General features: G+C 39.3%; 1 protein-coding gene across 1 annotated transcript in view; it reads right to left on the bottom strand.

Moving 5' to 3' along the window:
- The window catches only part of LOC111151669 (titin), a 270,197-nt gene that overhangs the window by 74,155 nt on the left and 170,037 nt on the right, over positions 1-26,005 (bottom strand). Inside the window, 47 exon segments of the mRNA XM_022509842.1 lie at positions 11-310; positions 400-529; positions 622-654; positions 737-885; positions 1,014-1,322; positions 2,551-2,980; positions 3,876-4,066; positions 4,155-4,463; positions 4,570-4,869; positions 6,205-6,498; positions 6,594-6,878; positions 6,981-7,277; positions 7,954-8,253; positions 8,389-8,691; positions 9,011-9,373; positions 9,487-9,789; positions 9,902-10,201; positions 10,827-11,105; positions 11,201-11,506; positions 11,590-11,786; positions 11,887-11,992; positions 12,086-12,385; positions 12,576-12,875; positions 12,971-13,086; positions 13,544-13,730; positions 13,857-14,153; positions 14,266-14,553; positions 14,645-14,766; positions 15,144-15,321; positions 15,483-15,630; positions 16,614-16,765; positions 16,865-17,149; positions 17,256-17,370; positions 17,460-17,647; positions 17,907-18,209; positions 18,304-18,606; positions 18,696-18,965; positions 19,702-19,968; positions 20,070-20,194; positions 20,292-20,700; positions 20,795-21,073; positions 21,162-21,428; positions 21,525-21,791; positions 21,896-22,064; positions 22,721-22,818; positions 24,602-24,868; positions 25,390-25,513. Of these exon segments, the coding sequence (XP_022365550.1) occupies positions 11-310; positions 400-529; positions 622-654; positions 737-885; positions 1,014-1,322; positions 2,551-2,980; positions 3,876-4,066; positions 4,155-4,463; positions 4,570-4,869; positions 6,205-6,498; positions 6,594-6,878; positions 6,981-7,277; positions 7,954-8,253; positions 8,389-8,691; positions 9,011-9,373; positions 9,487-9,789; positions 9,902-10,201; positions 10,827-11,105; positions 11,201-11,506; positions 11,590-11,786; positions 11,887-11,992; positions 12,086-12,385; positions 12,576-12,875; positions 12,971-13,086; positions 13,544-13,730; positions 13,857-14,153; positions 14,266-14,553; positions 14,645-14,766; positions 15,144-15,321; positions 15,483-15,630; positions 16,614-16,765; positions 16,865-17,149; positions 17,256-17,370; positions 17,460-17,647; positions 17,907-18,209; positions 18,304-18,606; positions 18,696-18,965; positions 19,702-19,968; positions 20,070-20,194; positions 20,292-20,700; positions 20,795-21,073; positions 21,162-21,428; positions 21,525-21,791; positions 21,896-22,064; positions 22,721-22,818; positions 24,602-24,868; positions 25,390-25,513 (11,308 nt within the window).

A 26,005-nucleotide genomic window follows, 5' to 3' on the forward strand; every position in this document is an offset into this window, starting at 1 on the left:
AAAAACTTACATATTGGATCTCTGGCTGTGGTCCTCTGAATGGTCTCCGCGGGTGCACCAATACCGAAACGGTTTTCTGCACGCACGCGGAAGAAATACTGCTGTTCAGAGATGAGATCAGGAACCACAAATGTGGTGCTCCCACAGTTTGGATTGACTTTAGTCCAGGCTTTTCCATCAATAGTCTTCTTCTCTATAACATAGCCCTTAATCCTGTCTCCTCCATCATCGTCTGGCATCTTCCACGAGAGTCTGCAACTACCCCTTGTGATGTCACTGACTTTAAGATCTTTGGGTGGTCCTGGTACATCTATTGGATGCAAATCACCACATAAACAATGTCACTTTGTTTAAAATAATTTGTTCTTATTCTATGGTCACTTTTAAAGTCCTTCTTACCCATGACTTTGACTCTGCAATGTGCTGTCTTCTGTCCGGCCTTATTCTTGGCTGTGATGCTGTATTTGCCTGTGTGAGATCGTGTGCATTCTGGAATAATGATTACTGAGGAGTTTTCAGCAGTCTCCAGCTATACAGAGAGAACAGTAGTTACATATTGGATGAAGTAAGAACGGTACTGCAGTCAACTGCGTTCTGAACTACTTCAATTTTTCTTTTTACCTGTGCATCCTCAGGTATATCATGAACTCCATCCTGTTAGAGAAGAAGATCATTGTAGTGTTAATAATCCTTAGAGTGATTCAATGGGAGACACAGAGAATTATATTTTTCTTACCTTCACTGCCTTCTTCGCCTTTCCGTCAAATTCCCACGATGATTTCGGTGTCGGGCGTCCCTTGATGACAGCAGGAATCCTCATCTGGGAGCCAGCTTGACAAACCAGACAGTCTTGTGCTCCAATGTCAATAAAAACTTCTGGTGCCTCTGTAATACCATGAATAATATAACAGGATTTAGCATACCTTTTTCAAAGAAGTAAGTGACCTATCTTCGGGATATTAACTTTTGTAATCAGATCAAATGAACACAGAAATGCAATAAAGGACGAGTACCTTGAATATCCGTGGCAGGGATCTCTCCAGTTGTATCACTTGGTTCAGACTCACCAGCATCATTGACCGCTTTCACTCTGAATCGGTACTTGCGGAGTTCTTTCAGATTTGGCACCACACATTCACAGGTGGTTAGCAGTTTGTCTGGCTCGTTTACTTTTTTCCAGTCGGTGCTGCCTTCTTCTTGCATTTCTACAATGTATCCTTTGATTGGACTGCCGCCATCTTTGGCTGGAGGTTTCCATGCCAGCGAGATGCTGGACTTGGTTTTATCTTTGACCTCTGGGCAAGAAGGTGGCCCAGGTGGATCTAAGAAGAAGAAGAAGAAGAAGAGTGTATCAAATTCTGAAGCCAATGGAATGCTAGATTTAATCTACTAAATACTAAAGTAGGAATTCTGAAAGAATAAATTACCTTCCAGAGCAGAGAATATAAGAAATAGTCTCTTTTCGTTTCGCATTAATGTGAAAACAAAATAAGCAAACAACTAACTGTGATTAAAAAGACGATACATGATCTCTAGATAGATATATGTTGCATTTATACACAATTAGTGAAAAGCTATTTTAAGATCACTTTGAAGAGACTCTGTCATATTCTCTACTAAAACCTTAGTTTAATTTAAAGTAAAAAAAAATGATTTCATCATTAGCTGGTAAGCTTTGGAACACAAACTAATTGTATGCTCTTTAGGGACGAGATCGATATATAACAATCCTTTACGTTTCTGACAGTGCTTTACCATTACAGAAAGCCTTTTGAACCCTCACTCTTCCTCTCTAGCACACTACCTTGAACAAAGCACATGTTCAGTACAGGCTTGCTAAATGAATGAATGACTACTTCATTTTATATATATATGCTCCATAGAGAATTTAGAGTATTTTAAATCTTTTTAACAAGTAGCTGATTTTTTTTCCTACAGAGAATCTAATCAGATATATAGCAAATACAGTGAATCATTAAGACTATGGTATTTTAATCTTTGAACTGATCTGCTAAATAGATCTTTCGGAAGGATTTTTTTTTTCTTACGACCTCATGGACTGTGCTTGAGAATCTTGCATAAAGGTACAATACATATTATTGAAGATTATATTAAAGATACAATATATATGTTTGAAAAGTGAACATTTTACTTTTTGTTCAACTCTACCTAGAGGGTCTCTTTAGGGAGGGAGATAATTTTCATAGTATGAAATGAGATAGGGGTATGGGAGCAGAGAGAAGCTTATAGTGCAAGGTCTTTATCACTGTGATTCCTCATAAATACTAGGCTTAAACCAACAATTAAAAACTATATGATTTTACGTATGTGTATACATGTGTGTATGAATACATACATAGAGCTGTGTGTATAGTGTGTATATCTGTCTATACATATACACAAATTTATGTACTTCTGATACTCTACGTAAGTATGAGGTTTTTACTTTAATAAATAATTGGGTATAGAAAAATGCAAGAAATTTAAGAGCAGAACTATTCATTTGGTGGCTTTGCTCTTCGTAAACTCCAGAAATAGAAGCATACTTACATATGGGATCTCCTGCAACAGCTGGATCTGATGGTTCACTGGGAGGACCCACTCCTGCAGCATTTATTGCCATTGCTCTGAACTGGTATTTAACACCCTCAATCAAGCGGGGAACGTTGAATTCTATGCCTTTCAATCCCACTTTGGTTATTGGTGCTCTGCTGACACGTGACCAATAGGAACCTCCCTCTTCTCTCTTCTCCAGCCAGTAGCCAGTAATGGGAGAGCCGCCATTGTCCAGAGGAGGAGTCCAGCTCACTAGCATTGACCCTTTGGTGCGCTCCAGGACTTTCGGTTTTCCCGGAGGTCCAGGAAGGCGGAAGGGATCTTGAATGACAACTTTATCTGATTTGCAGTCATCGCTGATTCCGTATTTATTCACTGCCCTAACTCGGAACTCATACTGACCATTGGGGATGAGTTTCCAGACCTAGAAATCAGATGAATAGTGATTTCTTAAAAACAATGGACTTGTTGATTTCACTTATTTTAAAATTCAGGTTCTTTTCATATGTAAGACTACAAAAAAGAAACCTATTAAAATCAAGTAAATACATAGTTTAAAAATACATAGACACAAATGTGGAGAAAGCATGTGCAGCTAATAAGTTATTAAATACTACATCAAAAACTAATGATGTACTATATGTTGGATAATTGAATTTAAATTAAAAAATACAAATATGTATATTTATTGTACCTAGTAGTGGATCTCTCAAATAAGAGAGAATTGGTTTACCAAATAGTATTTTTTTAAAAGATTTTATTTATTTATTTAACATAGAGAGAGAGAGATCACATGTAGGAAGAAAGGCAGGCAGAGGGAGAGGGGGAAGCAGGCTCCCTGCTGAGCAGAGAGCCCGATGCAGGGCTCGATCCCAGGACCCTGAGATCATGACATGAGCCAAAGGCAGAGGCTTAACCCACTGAGCCACCCAGGAGCCCTACCAAATAGTATTTTTTTTTTTTTTAAAGATTTTACTTATTTATTTGGGAGAGAGAGAGAGAAAATGAGAGAGAGAGAGACCATGAGAGGATAGAGGTCAGCAGGAGAAGCAGACTCCCTGCCGAGCAGGGAGCCTGATGTGGGACTCCATCCCAGGACTCCAGGGTCACGACCAAAGGCAGTCACTTAACCAACTGAGCCACCCAGGTGCCCCCAAATAATTTTAAGTGGCCTTATGTGCATGGTGCTAAAAACTGTGATAAATCTTTTTATGTGCAGTTTTGAGTTTAATCATTAAATTCCAAGATTATGCCAGAATGGTGTTAATTCACTGTCATGTCCTTTTACTGTATATAAAAAAACATTTAGAACAGTTTACCCCATATTTCCTCTCTACGGCAGTGTTGGTGACTTCTTCCCATTCACTCTTCTTCCGGCTTGCATCACGTTTGTCTATGATATAATGGGTGATTTCACTGCCACCATTGTCTAGAGGGGCATCCCATGTCAAGTAGCAGGATTCAGCTTTAATGTCAGTAACAGCAAGATTTCTTGGTGGTGATGGACGATCTGGAAAGGAATCAAGAGAGGAGAATGAGAAGACAATTCTTAAACAGACACTGGACTCCATTTTGAGCTAAGAAAGCAGGTCCCTTACCATATACTTCCACATGAACATTTCGGAACACCGAGCCCAGGCGATTAGAAGCAGTAATGGTGTAAGTGCCTTTGTCTTCCCGGACTGCTTTGGGAATGATAACCTCGGTCTTTGCCTCACTTCGGGATACTTCTTCCTTGGTTATCTTAAGTGCATCAGTGGGTTTTTCGATTACGGTTTCATTCTTGGACCACTCAATCTTAGGCATTGGAAGGCCTGTCACATCTGCGGGGATGTTAACAGGCTCTCCTGCCTTGACTTTGATAGTGTCTCCTCGAACAGACAGGCGCAACTTAATGTTGGGAGGCACTGCGAAGAGAAGGGAAAGAAAAGAAAAGTCATAAAAATGTTTGCTCACTCTATGAGATAAAGGCAGCACCAGAAAGTGCACTAAAATCAGGCTCAGATTCCACACCTTCGTCATCTTGTATGACCACATTAAGAGGCAGGGATGGTTCACTTTCCCCAATTGCGTTGACAGCTTTGACGCGGAATTCATACATTTGGTGTTCATCAAGATCTTCAACCGGAAAAGATGTGGTTGGGCAGAGTCGCTTGTTAACCCTTTCAAAGTTGGGTTTGTCGTGACGCCGTTTTTCAATGATATAGCCCTGGATGGGGCTGCCACCATTGCTGCGGGGCTCCTTCCAGTCAAGGGTGATAGTGGACTTTGTCCTTTCTGTGTATGTGAGCCTCTCAGGAGACGTTGGAGGACCTTTAACCAGAGGCAAGTTGAAATGACAAGCATCAAATAAATATTCATGTAAGAGATACTACTTCACTTCAAATTAATTATGTGAAAAATAGGTTTCTGTCTGGCATAACCTTAACATCCATCTTTAAAATCCTTCTGAAAACACATCAGTTACCAGAATGATAGGCATTAATAATAGGCAGACTTTCTCTTAGTGAGGTTTACAGTCAAAATTCTTGATTAGAAATAAAAGACATGTATGCCTTTGTTATTTTTACCATTTTAGATCTGTTATAGCTCTGTCACTGGGAAAGCTTCTAATCCTAATGAAGTAGAAGAGAAGGTCTGTGAAGTTTTGCTTTGGATGACCAGCTGAGATTAAGGTGTTTCCTTTATTAATAGACAGTAGATATGTCTACCGAACTTTGAACCAAGTTGCCTCTAAGCATGGGTTTAAAATGGAATGGAAAGAGAATTTATGTAATGCTGCTGTAGTTTTGCGCCCAAAGGACACAACAAAGAATAAGTGTGAATGCTAAAACTAGACCTGATCCCCTCCTGTTGACTGTTACTACAACCAGAAGCTGAGCTTTGTGGTGGAAGCTCAGCTCTGTTCTGATACCTCTGGTAAAACTTGACATACAGCGGACGTATCTGAGATGAGCTGTCACAGTGAGGTTGTAATTTTCTTTTTTTGATTGGTAGGGAGGTGGTGGTGGAGGAGCAATAAAGCCTCTGTTTCTTGGGGAATGGGTCATCCTCACAAATTTTGCTTTCTTGGTTGGGATGTCAGGATGCATTTCCAAGTGTGTGCGATTTTAGGGTTTCACATTTGTTCATATTGTTTAAGGAGATTTCCTTTGGTTAGATTTCTATTCTCTGGTGGCTTTTTCTGATTCTGGGTCTCCATATCCTTCCAGTGTGGAGACTACCTGAGGACTAAAGGAAGACTAAGGCATTTATCGTAAGGCTGTTGTCTATCCTGTACCCTTTTAAAAATAGTGAATTCCCTTTAACTACGGAAGTGTTAAATGAATTACTCCAGGGCACTCTATTGCAGAGATGTAGTATTTCTAACTATTTTTAGGTTATTGCTAAGCTTCACTAGATTCAGGTTTTTCAGTACACAAAACTGTGCATGGATTGTGCAAAAATTACAGTGAGCCAAAAATGACATTGAAATTATAGCAAAAACGGTATTCTTTAAAGTTGCTAGTAGTTACTTGACTTACCTTTCTTATCACTCTCTAGCTATAGCTCATGGGATTGTTAGGGAGTTCAAAGCCATAAGACCCAATAAATAAATGACATAACTAGAAGCAAACACAAAGAAAACACAACAAAAACCTCCTTTACCTAGTGGATCCACTGCAAGAATTGGTCCTATTTCAACAGGAGGGCCACAGCCAAACTTGTTCTTGGCAATCACACGGAACATATATTCTTGCCCCTCAATGAGACCTGTGATGTCACATTTAGATCTCTCGGTCTCAATTGGTTGTCTCCAGGTATGCATCTTAGCATCTTTTCTTTCAATAATGAATCCTGTGATTTCACTTCCTCCATCATCTGCTGGATCAGACCAGTTAAGTAAACACATCTTTCTATTTGTTACAACAGGTTTTAAGTCAAGAACTGGTCCAGGAACGTCTGTAAAATAAAATTAACAAACAAACATAAAAAATCAATGCGATAAATTGTATTACTTAGGAAAACCCTCTGAAAATCCACGTAACATTCCTTACCAAAAACTTCTACCCTGGCTGCTGCAAATTTGGAACCACAGCTATTAGTAGCTGTAATCACATATCTGCCATGGTCTTTTCTCAATGCATTCTTGATAATTAGCTCAGATTTGGTTCCAACGTTCTCTATTACAACACGGTCTTTATCCAGCTCCCCTTCTTCTATGGTCCATACTCTGGTAGGCACTGGACGCCCAGTCACCACAGCTGGAATTCTAAGTGTCTTCCCAGCCATTATTTGTATCCCAGCTTTGACAGAAACATCTAGTTCCACAGTTGGAGGCTCTGTTTTAAAGAGAACAGTAATACGTTAGCCCAAGAAAGATGGGGGAAAAGTCTCCTACTAGGAAAATAACCATAATCTTATCTAGGGAACTCATAGGTTACCTTGTGGTTCAGCCACAGTAACAGGTCCTGTCTCTCCTGGCGGTCCTTCACCTGCAGCGTTGACAGCACTCACTCGAAGTTTATAATCGGCACCCTCTCGGATTTCTTTGACGGTGTACTGACGGGTCTTGATCATCTTCTCTGTGCAGCGTGACCATTCATTTGTGCCAACCAGCTGCTTATCGACAAAGTAGCCAATAATTTCCCCCCCACCATTGAAAGCTGGGGGTTCCCATTCTAGATCAATAGTTGTAGAGCTTGTGTCAGTGACTTTTGGGACAGGTGGCCCAGGTGGAGCTGGAATGAATGCAGTTACACAAATAAGAACTCACTGAAGCTTTTAAAATGCACAATAACTTACTCTATCCACTTTTTTCCAGAATGCATTGCAGGTAGTATGGGTAAGTACTGTCTTGTGAGACTTTTAAGTTATATTTATAGATGTTTAAAATTTTACTTTGTGACCTTAGCATGTGTCTGTAGTCATTGTTAATATTTTGCTTGTTTTTTTGTTTTTTTTTTTTTTTGGTAAGTTTCTTTAATTTTTTAAATTTAAATTTTATTTATTTGACAGAGAGCAAGCACAAGCAGGCTGAGTAGCAGGAAGAGGGAGAGGGAGAAGCAGACTCCTTGCTGAGTAAGGAGCCTGACACGGGGCTCAATTCCAGGACCCTGGGATCATGACCTGAGCTGAAGGCAGTTGCTTAACCAACTGAGCCACCCAGGCATCCCCCACTTTTTTGGTAAGTTTAAGGTATACAACATGATAATCTGATACATATGTTGCAAAATGATTACCACAGTGTTGGTTTACACCTTCATTGCCTTACACAATTATCATTTTTCTTTTTTTTAGTGTTAACATGCAAGATCTACTCTCTTCACTTTCAAACATATAATATAGTACTTAAATTAAGTGACTTAATTATAGTCACCATGTTGTTCCCCACTCTCTTCATGAGAAATTACTTACAGATTGGATCATGTGCTGTTTTGGGATCTGAAGGGGGACTGAACTTTCCGGGTCCAGCTGCATTTTCGGCACATACTCTGAAGACATAGGTGAGTCCTTCTAATAGGCCTTCTACATTGGTTTTCAAAGAATTCAGAAGGCTTCTGTTGACACGAGACCAGTGTGTACTATTAACCTCTCGTTTTTCAAGCCAATAACCCAAGATGGGACTTCCATTATCTTTTGGTTCATTCCATTTCACGAGCATACTGTTTTTGGTAACATCTTCTACAATGGGCTTGTCGGGTGCATCAGGTGGTTCTGATTTAAAAAAAAAAAATTGCATATTTGAATTAATTCCCTAGTATCATAAAAATTCAAGTTTAAAAGCTATGGTAATGTATATACCCATGCATATGCTAAAAAGGCAAAGTGTAGATGCTAAAAGAACCTTACCAAATGGATCTTTGGCTGTAAGTGGTTTGGAAACACATGGTGGTCCAGGCCCAAACCTGTTTTCAGCTCTTACACGAAAGAGGTACTCTTTTCCTTCAATTAGTTTTGTCACTGAATATTTGCAGTGTCTAAGTGTTGCAGTGACAGTAATCCACTCTGAGTCAGGTTTTGTCTTGTCTTTCTTTTCCAAAGTGTAGTTTATAATTTCACTGCCACCATCATCAAGGGGTGGTTCCCATTTGCAGAGGACAGAGTTCTTTCTAATATCTTCAAATACAAAGTTGATTGGTGGTCCTGGTGTATCTAATATATCAAAAGACAGCAGTGATTAAAAATTTGTGTAGAAGCAGTGGTTATGAAAAACGTCCATGTCAGCATGCCCCTTTAACACAAACTTCTGTGTTTTTCTACATCGGTCTTCATACCACACTAGCTAATAACAACAAGCTTGGGTGATTTTGTTTACATAGCCAGGAGGAAAAATGGGTCAGAGGATAGCTTGCTGAAGCTATTTCCTACTTCTTTGATACCCCTACCCACTGGCCCAAACCCCCTTTTTATGTCTTACTAAAACTCTTCCCTAGACTTCCTTCCATTGAGAAGTGTTGTTTTGCCTACTCACCTAGCACACAGACAGTACAGGGAGCTTTGGCAATGCCATGGTCATTTTCAGCTTTGATCATATACACGCCGTGGTCAGGTCGGAGAGAATCTCGGACGCGCAGCTGAGACTCTCCTTTTTTACTGTTGTCGATACTCAAACGTTCTGTCAGAGGCAGGACAAATGGTTCTTCTTCTTGAACTTCACCCTTCTTCCTCCTAATTGTGGGTGCTACTCGCTTCTTAATTTCTTCCGGTGTAATGACTTTTTCATCCTTTAGCCATGTAATAGCTGGGTAAGGAGACCCAGAGATGGTTGCATCGAGGGCTATTTCATCACCTTGTTTCACCTCAAGGCTGGTTCTCAAAATGACCTTCGGGGCATCTGTAAGGATTAAAGACAGCAATTGCTTTCAGTTCTGATCAAAACATCTGACAAGACATTATTCTTTTTTACTGTACAATGGGACAGTGGCCACCCCATTAAATGAAACTTACCAATAGGATCTACAGCTTTCATTGGAGGAGTGGCCCGAGAAGGTTCACTAATGCCAGCAGCATTTTCTGCTCGCACTCGGAATTGGTATTCCTTTCCCTCTTCAAGTCCTTTTGCTGTGTAGGTCAGGACTGGTACCAGGTGTTCATTGCATCTCTTCCATTTGTCTTCACCCTTAGCAATCTTTTCTATGATGTAACCCATGATTTTGCTTCCTCCATCATACAAAGGTGGCTTCCACGTAATAGTCATTGCCTTAGCTGTAGGATTATGAACCTCAACATCCACAGGTGGATCAGGAGGCTCTGAAGAATAAGAAAAAAAACTGTTAATATGTACATGTATAAAAAAGCCCACTTTTTTAAATTAAAATTGCATATTAATTCCTAGCTATATTCTAACCATGCCCAAACTTACGCTTTGGATCTTGAGCAATGACTGGATTTTTCAGTTCAATATATTCGCCTCCACCAATCTTGTTGACGGCTTTAACACGGAAGAAGTATTCACCATTTGGTATCAGATCTTTTACGGTCCAAGACAGTTTGTTCTCACCAGACATGACTGGTATATATGTCCTCCTCCCAGCCTCTCTGCGTTCCAGGACATAATGGAGGATTGGGCTTCCACCATCATATTCTGGAGGTTCCCAGGTTAATTTACAAGAACTCTTGGTCACGTCACTTGCTTTAATATCTTTGCATGGTCCAGGTAGGCCTGTTAGAAATAAAATGATACTTGTTATTGTAAGACGAATAGTCAGCATGTTATAGTACACTTTTTTCTAAGTGGGACTAGTCACATTTTGGGTGGGATAACCTTTGATGTGTTGGAGTATTCCCCCATACATTTCAGGCCATTTAGCATCCTTGGCCCCCAATTACTAAATGTCAGTAGCCCTCCTGAGTCTTTATTCCAAACAAAGACTCAGGAGGGCTAACAAAGACTCTCCACACACAAATTTCTCCACACACAAATTTCTAAATACCATCTGCATGGGACAGGATAGAAAATGTTACTGATCCTGGTGAAAACACTATGGAAAAATATAAATACAATTATAAATGAGTATTGGCAATTAAAACTTTTTGGGGGTGTACTCTTTTATTTAGTACTTCACATGCCAGTAATTACAACAGAAGTGAATTAGTTTAATCAGATTTTTAACTGGCAATTTCACATCTATAATTGCTTTGCTTCTCGTATGGGAAGAAATAATCTGGAAGGACACTTAGTTTATACATAGCCAACTCATGAAACCCTTTATACTAACACTGAAAAGTTAACTAATTTTCCTAACATGTGAAGAAGAATATCTCATATTTCATCAAAGCATGATTACCTATGACTTTGACATTGATTGAGCCAGTTGCTGAGCCAAGCTTGTTCTCCAGCGTAATGGTATAAACTCCAGCATCTGCATGGACACTCTTGGGAACTTCAAGGTGTGCAGAGATGTGATCATTCTTCATTGTTAATCTGTCACTTGCTTTGACTTCTTTACCATCTTTATGCCAACTAACAGTTGGAACTGGGACAGCTCGGAAGGGAACAGGAATGCGTAACTTTTCACCTTCAATGACAACAATGTCATGTGTCTCCATATCAATTGTTGGCTTGCCTGTGAGATATCGAAAAGAGGGAAAAAGGGTACGTCAAAGTGTAATGTGTAAGCAAAGCCTGTTTTATTAATTATAAAAGAAACTGTGTTCTTACAGTCTGGGTCTTTGGCAACCACGTTTTCAGAGATCTCAGATGGCTCACTGACACCAACAGCATTGACAGCTCTCACTCTCAGAACGTACTCCTTGTCAGGAACAACACCTTCTTCAACTTTGAACTTCAAGTCTTTTATTGGGCGGGAATTAACTCGCATCCATTTCTCAGTGCCTACTGGGCACATTTCAACGTGGTATCCTATAATAGGACTTCCACCATTTTTCTCTGGCGGCTTCCAGGCGATAGCAATGTGCTTTCGCCCAGCATCAGTCACATGCAAGTCAAGAGGAGGTGAAGGAGGACCTGAAAAAAGAGTGAACCGTTCACATCTGTGATCTCATCATCGAGTTGTAGACGATATCCTTTACATAACTGATCCTACTTACTTGTTGGATCTTCAATTGCCAGGATTTCTGTGGGTTCACTTGGGTGACCAACTCCAGCTTCATTTTCTGCCCGAACCTGAAACTGGACCTCTGTTCCTTCAATGACATCAGTTACTCTGAAGTTACAGTCAGGTCCTGAGGTCTTTCCAGCTTTCACCCAACGGGTACCTAACTTTTCTTTCTTCTCAATGATGTATCTATTGAAATAAAGCATTTTATTAGCATTAATAGGGAAAACAAAGTTAAGAATGTTCAGCTGAGTATAGATTATTCTTTGTGAATTAATTAAAATTCTACCTCTGTATTGGTCGTCCACCATCATTTTTCGGTGGTTCCCACTTCAAGTCAACATGTCGCTTGGTTACATCAACCACTGCCAGAGCGTATGGTGGACCAGGGGTGGCTAGAAGCAAAATATTCAATGGTTAGAAAAACCAGAGGGAAAAGTGGTAATCTACTACCAATGGTATTACAGAGATGAAGTTAGAGAACATACTAAAGGTGTCTTTGGCCAGGACAGAGTCCTCAATTTCACAGTAGTCACTTTGTCCTATGGCATTTTCTGCAGCAACTCGGAACACGTATAAAGAGCCCTCTGTCAGTGGGGTTACTGTGCACTTCGTGTCCTTGACAGTAGTGTCCACCGTTTGCCAGCCTTTTCGCCTCACGTCTCTCTTTTCCACAATGTAGTTGGTGATGGGGGACCCTCCATCTTTCTCAGGAACTGTCCACTTGAGGTCTGCTGTATTTTTTGTGATATTAATAACTTCAAGCCAGCGAGGTGGTGATGGAGGATCTGAAGAAGAAAAAGAGAATTCAATTTTTGAATTGTCCAATATTCAGTCTTCAATGAATTCTCTCGTAGTCATTTGGAAATCACATAGCAAGGATGAAATAATCTAGTAACAAGTTTTTCATTTTTCTCATACTGTTCTCAGATATACTTTAGAAGAATTTATATACCTTAAACATCAAGAGTGACTTACATAGTTTTTCCCTGCAAAGCACAGGGTCACTGGGTTCACTGGGCTCACTTTCCCCGGCCTTGTTCACAGCTCTAACTCGGAATGAGTATTCCTGCCCTTCCATGAGACCAGTGAGCAAATGCTGAGTGGTGGGAACACCTTCAGCCACTCGGACCCAGTCATCTGTTCCGGTCTTTAGCATTTCAATGACATAAGACTCAATCTTTGCCCCTCCATCATGTTCTGGCTTTGTCCAGTTCAACATCAATGATGTTTTGCCTACATCTTTCACAGTTGGTTTTCCAGGAGGCCATGGAGGATCTACAAACCAATGAAAGGAAACCATTATTTAGGTTTGTCAAAAAAGAAATTAATAGGAGCTTCAAAATAACCACAGAAGGATATGTAAATAATACCTATTGGATCCTTTATTAAGATTGGTTCCGTTGATCTACTTGGTTTTCCAGGTCCAGCAAGATTCTCAGCCAAAACACGGAATCTGTATTTTTTCTTATTCGTGAGACCTTTCACTCTGAATTAGGGACAAAGGATGAATTGGATACCATGATCAGCAGAAACCTCTGTGTATTTTACTCTGACAGGGTAATTTATTTAAATTGTAAATGACTGATATTGAAATTTAACTGAAAATATTTCATTATAAACTCAGATTTGGTCAAATGTACCAGTGTAATGATAGCATCTGTAATAGTGCTCCTTCTCATAATATACTAGAAGACCACTTTGCAACTTACAGAAAGGCAGTAAAGAAATGAAGAAATGTGTCCTCGAATGGAATTTACATCATTTTTGAAATTATGTGGTAATATAAATGTAAAAATTAAATAAAATTAAATATAAAAAATAAATATAAAAATAATTCAAAATTTTATGGTAATGTGTAAGAATGTATAATCAAAAGGAATGCTAAAAAATGAAAAATCGTATATACTGCTATCTTAACATCTTGATGGAGATACTGGACATACCTAAATGTTGTGTCCTTTACTGGCATCTTATTGCATCTGACCCATTTATCGGTATCAGGATCTAATCTTTCAACCCAGTATCCAGTGATTGGGCTGCCACCATCATCGTCTGGCTCACACCATGTGAGAGTAACTGCATCTTTAGTGATATCAGAAGGTTCAAGGTGAGTTGGAGGTCCAGGTGGATCTATAGGCAGGACAAGGATATAAGTGTTACATGTCCTATATATAAAAATGACACCTAAATCTATGTTTGACACAAGAATCTTTCTTTTATTAATAATTTTGGCCAACAGATTAATGAGAAACTTACCAAACTGAAATTTAGCTATTATTGGAGAGGCCTGAACTGGTTCACCAACACCATACATGTTTTCTGCAGCAACTCTGAAGATGTATTCTTTGTTAGGTGTTAATTTGGTTGCCTTGTAGTTTGTATCCTTGACAGTTGACGAGAGCTTGTGCCACACTTCGCTGTCAGTCGCTCTTCTCTCCACAACATAGTTTGTGATTTTAGATCCACCATCATCACGTGGTGGGTTCCATGTTAGAAGGCATGATTCGTTGGTCACATCCGTGATGTCAAAAGCGGCTGGTGGTCCAGGTTTGTCTGTGGAGGAGATTACACACTCAGGAAAAAAAGCATTTTTTAAAAATCCTGTTTGTTTTTAAGGAGTAACTGCAATGATTTTGCCCATTTTTGAAATGACAGCCTCACTCACCCAAGACATTTACTTCGACCACCGCAGTGGCCCGACCACAGACATTCACAGCCTCGATGATGTACGTGCCGGTGTCACTTCTCTTACTATCTAAGATAGTCACTGTGGATTTCTTAGGAACGTTTTCAATGCTGATTCTTTTGTCCTGCTTCAGAAGCATATCGGCCTTCGTCCAAGTTATTTGAGGTTCTGGTTTTCCAGTTACAGTGGCAGGAAGTTCGATCTTCGTTCCTGCTTTTACGGTGAGACCAGCGAGCAGCTTCACATCAAGGAAAATTTCTGGAGCCTCTAAAATGGGAAAAGATTTTTTACAATGTTAGCAAGATCAAACAATTAAAGGCAGAGGCCTGGTTAATAACACAAACCCCAACATACATACCCTGTGTATCCACCGCCTGGATTTCATCTGTGGGTTTGCTTGGTTTGCTAGGACCTTGCCGGTTCAAGGCCTTCACACGGTACGCATACCATTTGCCTTCTTCAAGACCAGTCACTTCCATTCTATCAGAAGACAAAACAGGATATTTTACGATAATGCACATAATCTATAGTATTCATAATCTTTCTAAAATGTATACCTACTCTTGACAGAATACTACTCCTTAAATTAATTCTAGGTTGCTTCAGTATTGCAAGTAATGAAAACCTTGGAGAAGGGATAAGTTCAGCAGCACTTTTTAAAATTGGACAGGCACACCAGGGGAATTCTCAGTGAAAAAAAGTAACAGATTTTTCTAAAAGAAAAACACTCATTTTAGTGAGTAAGATGAAACATTTACTTGTGTGCCGTAATTATAATTAAAAACATATATAGATATTAAATATAAATATAAAATAAATATATAAAACATAAAATAAAAATAATTATGAAAACCTACTTTGTTTCTGCAACTGGTTCTCCACAGGCAACCCATCGATCTGAGCCACGTGGACATTTTTCAACTATGTAGCCTGTGATGCGTGAGCCACCATCGTGTTTAGGTGGATCCCATGTTAGGAAGATGCTGTTGGCTGTTCGATCTCTCCATTTAACATTCTCTGGTGGGTCAGGTACCGCTATAAACATTTTAAGGAGAGTCAGTCTTAGCTAGGTCATCTATGAAATCTCCATGTTGCCAACCCGTGCCGTTCCCCACTCCCCATTAACTTCGACTCCAGGTCTAAAAGCAAAAATGGTAATAAGAGGCTAGATAAGACATTGCCAAGAATGTACTCACTTGCAGGAACTGACATATTTACAGGTTCGTCAACATATGCAGGTTCTCCAGGGCCACATTTGTTACGAGCACAAACTTTAAATAAATACTCTTTTCCTTGAACAAGATCGGGAACTGTGAATTCTAGGTCAGTCACGGAGTCTGTAACCTGGAATGAAGAAATACAATTACTTGTCTCCCAAAAACCCTTTCCCTGAGTCAAAAGCTTTTTATCATGAACAGGGATACAAATAGAAATTGTTTTTGAATGGTAAGGATTATTTCATACTAAGAAAAAAGCTGCAGAGAAGACACATAACATTTTAAACCTAATATATTAAGGTGAAACTTTCCTAGTGTACAGAGGGCACATATTGCATGGAGCACTGGGTGTGGGGCATAAACAATGAATTTTGGAACACTGAAAAAAAATTTTTAAAAAGGTGGCAGAAAGGTATTGATGGCAAAAAAGTATTGATTCTTTCCACTAGCTTGGTTACGGGAAACATGATTTTAAAGATTTTTTTTTTTTTTTTTAAAACTAGAGAGCACTTGTGAGAGAATGGGCAGGGGCAGAGGGAAAGGGAAAAGCAGACTCCCTGCTGAGCAGGGGACCCCCTCTCACCCCCCTCCCCAACAATGCTGGGCTTGATCCCAGTGCCCTGGGATCACGACCTGAGCTGAAGACAGATGCTTAACTGACTGAGCCACTTAGATGCCCCTAGAAATATGGTTTTAAATCAAGGTAAAAAACAATACTGAGTATTGAATAAATAATAGTAACAAACTGAGGAGAAAAAAAAAGGGTAGATTGGGCCAACTAGGATAATCTAGTAGTGTGAGAAGTCTGACCATCAGGGAGTCACGTGCTTAGTGTCCTTAGAATGGCTTATAGCTTAATAGGCCATATTGGGTACTTATCAGGTATGAAATAAAAAGGTTAAGTTTTATTTTTTCATGAACTTAGTAGAAAATCTGGTAAGGCATAAAATAAGGCAATTATACCAAACCTTGGTTGAACTACCTCATTAAGTTTGTGGTTCTTTTTTAGCAAGGCAAAGTGAAACCATATAAACTTTGCATGGCATCCCAGCATGCTGGGCTTTCCCAACTCTTTTTTCTGGAGATGGATCATTGCTGCTCAAAACTCACTTTAGTCCATGTTTTCCGGCTGACTTCTCGCTTTTCAACAACATATCCTGTTAGTGGACTTCCTCCATCATCATCTGGTGGTTCCCAAGTCAAATGTACTGAGTCTCTGGTTATGTCACCAAATTTCAGCTCTTTGGGAGCACTTGGGCGAGCTGAGAAAATGTAGTCAGAAATCAATATAGGTAATATCTTGAACCAATATTTGTTAATACTGTCAAGTCACCTTATATAACAAAAGTTTAGGTACTTACCAATTACATTGACATCAATTTCCCCAGAAATTGCTTTCACACGATTTTCTAATTTCAGTGTATAAATGCCCTTGTCTGGACGTTCACTTGGAGAAATGACAAGTTCTGCGTAGGCAGATAAGGTTTTAATTTTCACACGGTCCCCTGCTTCTAGTACTTTATCTCCAAAAGACCAGGTTGCACTTGGCCTTGGATAGCCTGTACTTGGAACCAGGATCGTGATAGGATGCGGGACAATAACTTCCAGACCATCTTTGAATGCACTTAAATCCATTGTTGGTTCAACTACCAAGAAGAAAAATTAATGAGTTTCTAGTACTATATTTAAGGCCCTGGTACCCTGAAGTAGCTACATGCTATTCCCAAACCTAAAAACGGAATAGCCACTTACCAAATGCATCATCAGCCGTTAGAGGACCAAGAATTTCAGATGGATCTGAAACACCAGCTTCATTTTCTGCAGACACTCGGTATAAATATTTATTTCCTTTTTGTAATCCAGTAACCTGAAGTAATGAATCAGCAGTTGTAAAAACATGTGCATTTAAGTCCATGATCATACACCGCATGTTTTTTATAGATGCAAATTCCCTACCTTGTAAGTCAGTTCAGGGACAAGTTTCTTATTGCAACGAATCCAATTATCTTTTCCTTCTTCACATCGCTCAATTATATAACCCAGTATTGGGCTTCCTCCATCTTTCAGAGGAGGCTCCCATGTAAGCTGAACTGATGACTGAGTCTGATCTGAGGAATTTAGGTTCACAGGAGGACTTGGTCTCTCTGGAATGGAAGAAAGAGTTGGAGCACACCATTTAATTCAGTGACAATTTATTAAGATAATGTATAATCTTTTCTATTATCCCCATTATCTCTATTATCAGGTTTATTGAATTTACTGAATTAAGTAGGCACAGTCTAGATTTCTGTGATTTTGTTCACATCTTTCTGATGTCCTACCTTCTCATTAACTTTATTTTAATTAATAGGCCTAATTTCTAGATTTCATGGAGTAATTATTTCCTTTTTTTGATAGGCTTACCAATCGGATCAGCAACTTTGACAAAGGGTGTGGCTGCACTTGGTTTCCCAACTCCAATTCGATTTTGGGCTCTGACCCGGAAACTGTACTCCTGTCCTTCCACCACGTCGGTGACAGTTGCAGACAGGTCTTCAGCTCTCACTGTCATGGCAGTGTCCCATCTGATAGAAGTCTTATCTCTTAATTCAATAACGTAGTTTGTGATCACAGCTCCTCCATCATACTCTGGTGGCTCCCATGTCAGTGAGACCCCAAATCTATTTATATCAGTGATGGCTACGTTCAAAGGAGGGCCTGGAACATCTGGATTTCATCACAGAAGAAAACATGGCTTTGGGTTAAATCAGGGATAAAAGCAAAGATGAGCTCGTTTGCAATTTACTTAAAAACTTCTTACCATATTTACTCCTTGCTTCCACAGGATTGTCAGTTTCTACTGGTTCACCAGTGCCAACTCTGTTCCTTGCACTGACACGGAACAGGTACTCAACTCCGCCTTTTTGTAGTCCAGTGACAGTAAACTCACAACTGTCCGCACGATCCGTGGCCAGAACCCACGTCTTCCTTTTGATGTCCCGTCTTTCAACAACATAACCTATGATTTTGCTTCCACCATCAGTTAATGGCTCTTCCCAGCTGAGGCTTACTTCACCATCAAATGTTTCCGTCACTTCTAAGTTACGTACTGGCCCTGGAACATCTGAAATTCACGTATAAAAATTTTTTTAGTGTGTTACCATGCTTTTGGTTGTGCTTTGCCGATCAAGTCCAAGTGATGCAAGGGCTTACCGATAACTTTTAAATTGATGAATCCTTCTGCTTTTCCATGTTTGTTCTGAAGCACAATTTTATACCTTCCTTTGTCTCCTTTCTTAGCTTCTAAAATTCTGAAAGAAGTTTGTTCAGCTGTAGTATCAACAGTTTTTGAAGACAAAGGTTCATTTTCTTTAAACCACTCAGCTTCTGCTTTAGGGTAGGCATCATAGGGCACCACCATAGTCAGAGGCTGGCCAACGTCAACCACAAGATCTTGGTCACCTGTCTTGATTTTAGGTGCAGCTGGTGAGAAAAAGAACATGTGAATGCTTCGGAGTTATGCATTACAGTCTAGCTAAACCACAGCTTCTTTGCTATATATTTGTTAGCAAATATTGGTTACATAAACTTGGAAGTATATCACAATAACTTTAGAGCAGAGAGGGCATCTTTGCAAATTGTCAGACTTGAGAACAGAGGATTAAGACTGATATAAAACTGTAAAATCTCCCTTCTTTGCCAAAAATAATAATGGAGAACTAAATATAGAACAAAACATGTTTGTTTGTTTTTGTAAAGTAGGCATGTCTTAGTTCAAGAGAAACCAGACAGAATTTTATGTACAAGGGAAACTGGCTTTTTCGTAATGACAACCCATAAGGATGTCTTGGAAGCTTGAGTCAAGATGAGAACGGACATAAGACGGTCCAGAGGGGTTTGGAAAATAGAAGAGACCAGAGCTTCCTCTAGGTCCAGGTTTTTAGGGATGACTTTCAGGGCAATATGTTACTTCTAGGAAATAATGAACAGTTACCATGTGCCAGCACCTGTTCAAGGTTCTAGCACATAAAGAAGAAGCTATCAATGACCTCTTATTCAGGACACTTTGTGGTAAGAGACATTAGAATAGTTAGACATGGGTAGAGCCTAGCAGAAATAAAAGGTTTCACAAGCATTATCTAATTAATTGTGAAATCTGAAACTTACAGAGTATCTGTGATATTGTAAGGATAACTGAACACAAAAGAAAGGGATTTACCTGCCAGTTCCAGCTTAGCTCTGGCTTCTTTGTCTTTGGCAATAAATCTGTATTCACCCTGGTCACGAGGTTGAATATTACAAATCTGTAGCCTGTGTACCTTTCCTTCACTCATCATCTGGTGTTTGTCACCCTGAACAATGACCATGTTATTTCTTAGCCACTGAACTTCCACCTTATCTTTGTTGAGCTCAGCCAAAAAGACAACATCAGCACCAGGGGCTTCCAGAATATCCTGGGGAGGCCTGATGATCTCAACAGGGATTTCTGAAAAGAAAATGTAAAATGAATACTAACGTTCGCATTTGAGTTAATGACCTTTAAAGGCTGGTACTAATATTAAAATTGTCCTTGCACTCAGTACGTACCTTCCACAAAAAGTCTGGCTCGAGATTTTCTGTCTTCTACTCCACAAGCATATTCACATTCATCGTCCAGCCTGCAGTCTTTTATAATGAGTCTATGTATCCTTCCATCTTTTTCAAATTTGTATCTGAGAGAAGAGATCGAATTATTGCTTATTGCTTAGCCTAATGATCACTGAGTCGTCACACATGTACAGGTAGTTACAGAAATAGAACTTCACTTACTTTTTGCCTTCTTTGATTTCTCTCCCATTTCTGTACCATTTCACATTTGCCTTCTCTCTGGAGAGCTGGCAGGAGAAGACTGCATCATCAAACTCAGTGACTGTCTGGTCTTCTAAGGGCTCTACAAATTCCGTCGGGGCTTCTATGATCAGAAGCTCAGCAACAGATTTATCTTGTCCAGCCGTGACCATGTATTCACCCTCATCTGGGAAGCCACAGTCTTTAATGATTAGAGAGTGCTTGTATTTATCAATTCTGTATGAAACACGGTTGTCTAAAGGCACCTCTTCTCCATTTCTGGTCCACTTCAGGGTTACGTTGAGGCGATTCACCTTGCACCAGAATGTGACAGTTTTCTTCTCCATTGTTTCAATATCTTTAAGAGGCTCAATAATCTTCAGGTCTTCCTCTGTTGTAAAGGAGAAGAATAATGTTGACTTGAACTGTTGTTCAGAGTAGATACTGATTTAAAAACTGTTGTTGATACCACGTAAGTGACTTACCTTCTACTATCAGATTAGCAGCACTCTTAACATTTTCACCTCTGTGATTGGTCAGAGACACACTGTAATTGGCTTGATCATCTAATCGTGCATCTCTAATTCTGAGGATGTAGACCAGGTCTTTTTGGAGAATGATGTATTTTGAACTATCGAATATGGCCTCTTCATTTCTGAACCATTTGGCTTTGGCACCTTCTGTATTGACTTCACAGTTGAAGACGACTTCTTGTTGTTCCTTTACACGAGTGTCCTTTAGAGGAACTATGATCCTGAGTTTTTCTGAAAGCAACCGACAATTCTTAGAGTATGAAGAAGGACCAACATAGAGGCAACTGGAAGCAAACCCAAGAAGCTAAAACCAACTTACCAATTACTGTCAAGTGAGCTGCTGCTCGCGCGGCTCCAACCATGACTACGTAAGTGCCCATATCTTGTAATGTGGCATCTTTCACAACCAGGATCCTCTTTTTGCCATCAGCAATAATGTCATATTTGTCTCCTGACTCAAGTGTCTTATCATCCCTCTTCCACTGGACTTCAAAACTCTCCTTCGATATAGTGCAGACAAATTCAGCCTTTTCTCCTTCAAGTATTTCAAGGTTCTGAGGCTTTGAGATAAATTCAGCAGCGAGTTCTGGAAAGAAGTCGCAAGGTATTAAAAACTTCAGCATCTGTACCTTAATGCATCAAGTATGAATTCTTAAAATATGATTTATTGTAATTGTCCTACCATGGACTTTGACTTTGCCATCAGTTCGGGAACTTGGGAGCCGGCAGTTGTAGCTGCCGGCATCCTCAAGGTGAGCGTTCTGAATGATCAGGATTCTCTTTCGTCCTTCGGTAAGGATTTCATATCTTCCTGTTTCAATGATCTCCTCATCCCCTTTGTACCAAACCACTTCTGCTCCAGGCTTGGAGACTTCACAAACCAATTTTATAGTGTCTCCTTCATTAACTTCAACGTTGCCAAGATTTTTTGTAAAGACAGCTTCTTCTTCTGCAAGAATAACAACAACAACAACAACAACAACATTGAGTTCAACTGAAAATTATTTTTTTCCCCAAAACATATACTTCTGCAAAGAAAGACTTCACCCTTACCCAGTACGGTCAGCATGCCAGAAGTTCTTGCTGTCCTTACTTCACAGGAATACTCTGCTTCATCATCCAGTAGACATTTGTTGATGACAAGAATGCGCACGGCTCCCTTAGATATGATGTCGTACTTTTTGCCCTTTTTGATTTCGGCACCATCTTTAAACCACTGAACCTATATTTGAGATACATAGACACTTTTCTCAGTTTTCTTATTGTTCCTTCACCTATGTGTCCTTAAGAGGAATTAGGATTCTGAGTTTTTTTTGAAAACAACCAACAGGACTATGGTGTGAAGCAGAACCAGAGTGGTAAATACAAATATAACCTAGACCCAAAAGGGCAAGAACAAACTCCTTCTGTTATTGTTAAGTGAGCTGCTGTGATGCTACTACCAGTTGTTAAAGATAATGGGATCGTATATGAGAGCCATAGAGGGCTTTAGGTATCATGTAGACTAAGTCCTTTATTTTCGGATGTGTAAACTGAGACTCACAGCTGACTTGCCAATGGTAGTTAATGAGACACATGAAATTACAGATATTTGTTCTCAGCCTAAGAACACAGCAATTTCATATGGCCCAAACCAATAATATCTGAACCTCTTGATTGTAAGTCCATTGGTTTTCAAGTGATAGTTAATGAATAATACTACAAAGGAACAATGGGATCAAGTACGTATTTCACACCAAAGTAATAATCTTTAATCTGAAGGCAAAGTGATACTCAGATCTGATTCACTTTCTCTTTTTTTTTTTTCCCTGTTTTGTCTGGGCCAAAAGTGAACAAAGGTATCTGACAACACAAGACAGCAATCATACAGTCACAGACCTTAGCGTTTTCTCGGGAAATTTCACACTCAAACCGAGCCATTTCTTTTTCTTTAACTTGAAGATCAGTGAGTGGTCTTAAGAATTCCACATGAGGAGCTGTAAGAGAAGGTCATCAGAATTCAAAATGAGGTTTCTAGCAATTTACTCTGACATTTGCTGTCAGAGTACTCTTTGTACAGAGTAACAATTTACTCTGGCCCTTTGCAGGGCCTTTCCATCTTAATAGGCTACAATAGACTTTGAAAGCACTTAGAGCTGCCATTCACGTATGATGCTTTGTTTTTTTTTTTTTTAAACATATCTCTGTAGGTTTCATAAAACTATGTGGCATACTGTATGTCCAATAGATTACATATCTGTATCTACAGCCTATCAATGACCAACAAGGTTCTCCTGAATGATAGCCAGAAGGAAAATTCTCTTTGATACTGCTCCAGAGAAGGAAAGTTCTCTTTGATGCTGCTCCAGAAATCAGACCATTTCCTGATATTGTCACAGGAAACACCAGTAGCAAAGAAACATTATTTTATTTAAGGCAGGCTCATAATAATCTTGGAGAAAATAGCAGAATTCAGTGATAATGCAGCTTGAAGTGCTATAACCAGTCTTGTCTATGGCTGAGAGGCATGAGTCTGCAATTGAAATCACACGTGCTTAGCTTTTTTCTTCTTTTTTTTTTTTAATCAGCTTCAAAGATGTCACACATAAGTCAGACATCTATTAGTGCAACAAAGCAATGTGTTTTGTATGGGTGGGTGATTTGTTGTTGTTTTTTATATATATCTCATTTCATTTATTTCCAGAATTAAGTCAGCAGATGGGTAGGATCAGAGGGCTGCCCCCTTGTCCCTCCTCCTTTTAGGGCTCCTTGTGAGTCCTTCCCAGGATGATCGGTCTTGATCAGTGAAACTCTGGGACACAAATGCTGGCCAATGGGATTGAAGATATGCTCGTGGTGGCTGAGCTTTTGTGGCGTGGCAGCAAAGGAGATGACAAAGGGAAGAAGGAGACCCAAGAAGCTACTCTCTCATTCGCTAAAAGAAGAGTGCCCACAAAGAAGAAAGAATAAAGCAGTACAAGACACATGGGAGCACAATCAAAGCCACTATTTTGTAGCTGTTGACAGATGGGAAGCAACTAAACCAAACAGCAGCTATCGCACAAAAATACACACTGGAAAATGTTATCACTGGACAAACGAACGACTGAAGAAAAGAGCTAGCACGTGACATTTAGAAACGAGATGTATTTTTCACCAAACGAAACGGTAATGTGAAAAACCATTAGCATTCTCTTCATTCACAGGATCCAAGAATCCAGGCTTCGCTCCACCTTATTTTCCCTTCTTATTTTCAGAGATAGCCTTGTATAAGCGGGCTTTATTGTACTACAGTGGACTGGAGCGTGATCCCGTTCAAATTGAAATTTCATGCTCATTTTCTAGCTGTTCCTGACACCTGAGAATTCATTTCTTTCCAAGTGGAAATTGCTTTCCTTTCTTTCTTTCCTCTTTTTTTCTTTTTTTAAAAACCATGACTCCTTTTTTGTCTCTTTCATTCAATTTGTCCTTATCTGTCTCAGGATATTCCTACTGTAGCTTTACCGCTGTAAACAAAGAGCACCTCTACTCACTGGTCAGAAGCACAGTAAAAGGGATCAATGTGTCCTTATCAGACCAGATGTAGTGGAACAGCTTTTCTTTCTTTCTTTTTTTTTTTTTTTTTTTAAACACATAAAGGTTGTGTCAGTATTGATACCGTAAGTTGCCAAGAAAGCAATTAGGCCAAGAAGGGCATGCAAACAGTGGCAGGGTTTGTTGTTGTTGTTGCTGTTATCAAAGAGTTGCAAATGAAAAGTCCCATGTAAGAGGAATACTTACGCACGACATTCAGGTTACAGGAAGTCTTAAAATCCTTAGCGTCACAAGTGTATGTTTTAATATCCTCTGGGGTACAGCCGTGTATAATAAGTTTTCTGACCCTGCCATCAGCCACAATTTCATACTTCTTGCTTCTGAGAATTTCTGTCCCATTTTTGAACCATTTCACCTTAGCATTTTCTCTGGATACTTCACACTCAAGGACAGCGGTGGCTTCTTCTTCGACTGTCTGGTCCTCAAGAGGCTTAGTGAACTCAACAGGGGGTTCTGAAAGAATCACACTAATTAGGCAAGGTAGTTTTCCTTTCCTTCTCCAAGAGTCTGAGCACCTCCTTAACTTTCTTCTGAGACTGCCAGGGCCTTTTCTGTTTTTAAATTGCATTTGTAAGTCTTGATTCCATTTGGATGCTTTCCTCTAATAATGACGTTTCATCATTATTGGTACATACAGAGAAAAGGTGTTTTAAACCATACGAAACATCGAGGACATAGTAGCTAAGCCTCAGTTAATAACGTGATAGATACCCAGTTTGATAATAATTCTTCCTCCAGCCATTTATTGAAAGCAACATAAACAGGGGGGATAGGAACAGAAAGTAAAACATATTCTACTTCATTTTGACTCTTTTTTTTTTTTAAATAGTCTGTGAACTATTTTGTTAGGCCAAAAAAGTAAAATTCGAATACTTGTTGGATTTTAATGATCTATGGTACTCCTCATAATTGAGAGTTGACATTATTTATGAACCTCTGCATTACACGTTTTTAAAAATAAGCTTTGTAATTACCTTTCACGAAGAGGTTGGCATGAGTTTTGAAATCTTTTGCTCTTAGTTGGACTTCTCCAGCATCTTCTAACTTTACGTCCCTCAGAGTAAGTGTATGAACTTTTCCTTCTGAACGTGGGACCACCTAATTTTTTTTAGGGAAAAAAAAAAGCATAGTTTAAGACTATATGAAACAGCAATTCAATACATACATAGGTACATTTAATTCACTTAGGTAAATAATTTGAAACAGTTCTTTCCAAGTTGTTTCATAAGCATATATATATATAGAGAGAGAGAGGGTACACATGCCTTTGAAAATGATTTTAACCAGTAGTTTGGAATCTTTTAAGGAAATTTTAGGCTTTCCTATTTATCCTTATATAATTATTAAGTGGCCTTTTATGTTGAAATGCCTAGGTGAATTTCTGTTTATACTTCTGTATATATATTTAATAAATATTTTCTTCCATTCTGCTACTGAGTTTATATGTATGATAGAACTTGGAAAAGCTAAATCATGAAAGGAAGGAAAAAATTACTGGATACAGAAAGCTGCAATATTGTGATCTTAGAATATCAAGACAAATGCTGCCATCACTGTTAATATTTGGGTGAGGAATTCTTGTTGTACATG

The sequence above is a fragment of the Enhydra lutris genome, unplaced genomic scaffold, assembly GCF_002288905.1.
Source record: "Enhydra lutris kenyoni isolate GAN:26980312 unplaced genomic scaffold, ASM228890v2 scaffoldscaffold1, whole genome shotgun sequence".
Taxonomy (NCBI): Eukaryota; Metazoa; Chordata; class Mammalia; order Carnivora; family Mustelidae; genus Enhydra; species Enhydra lutris.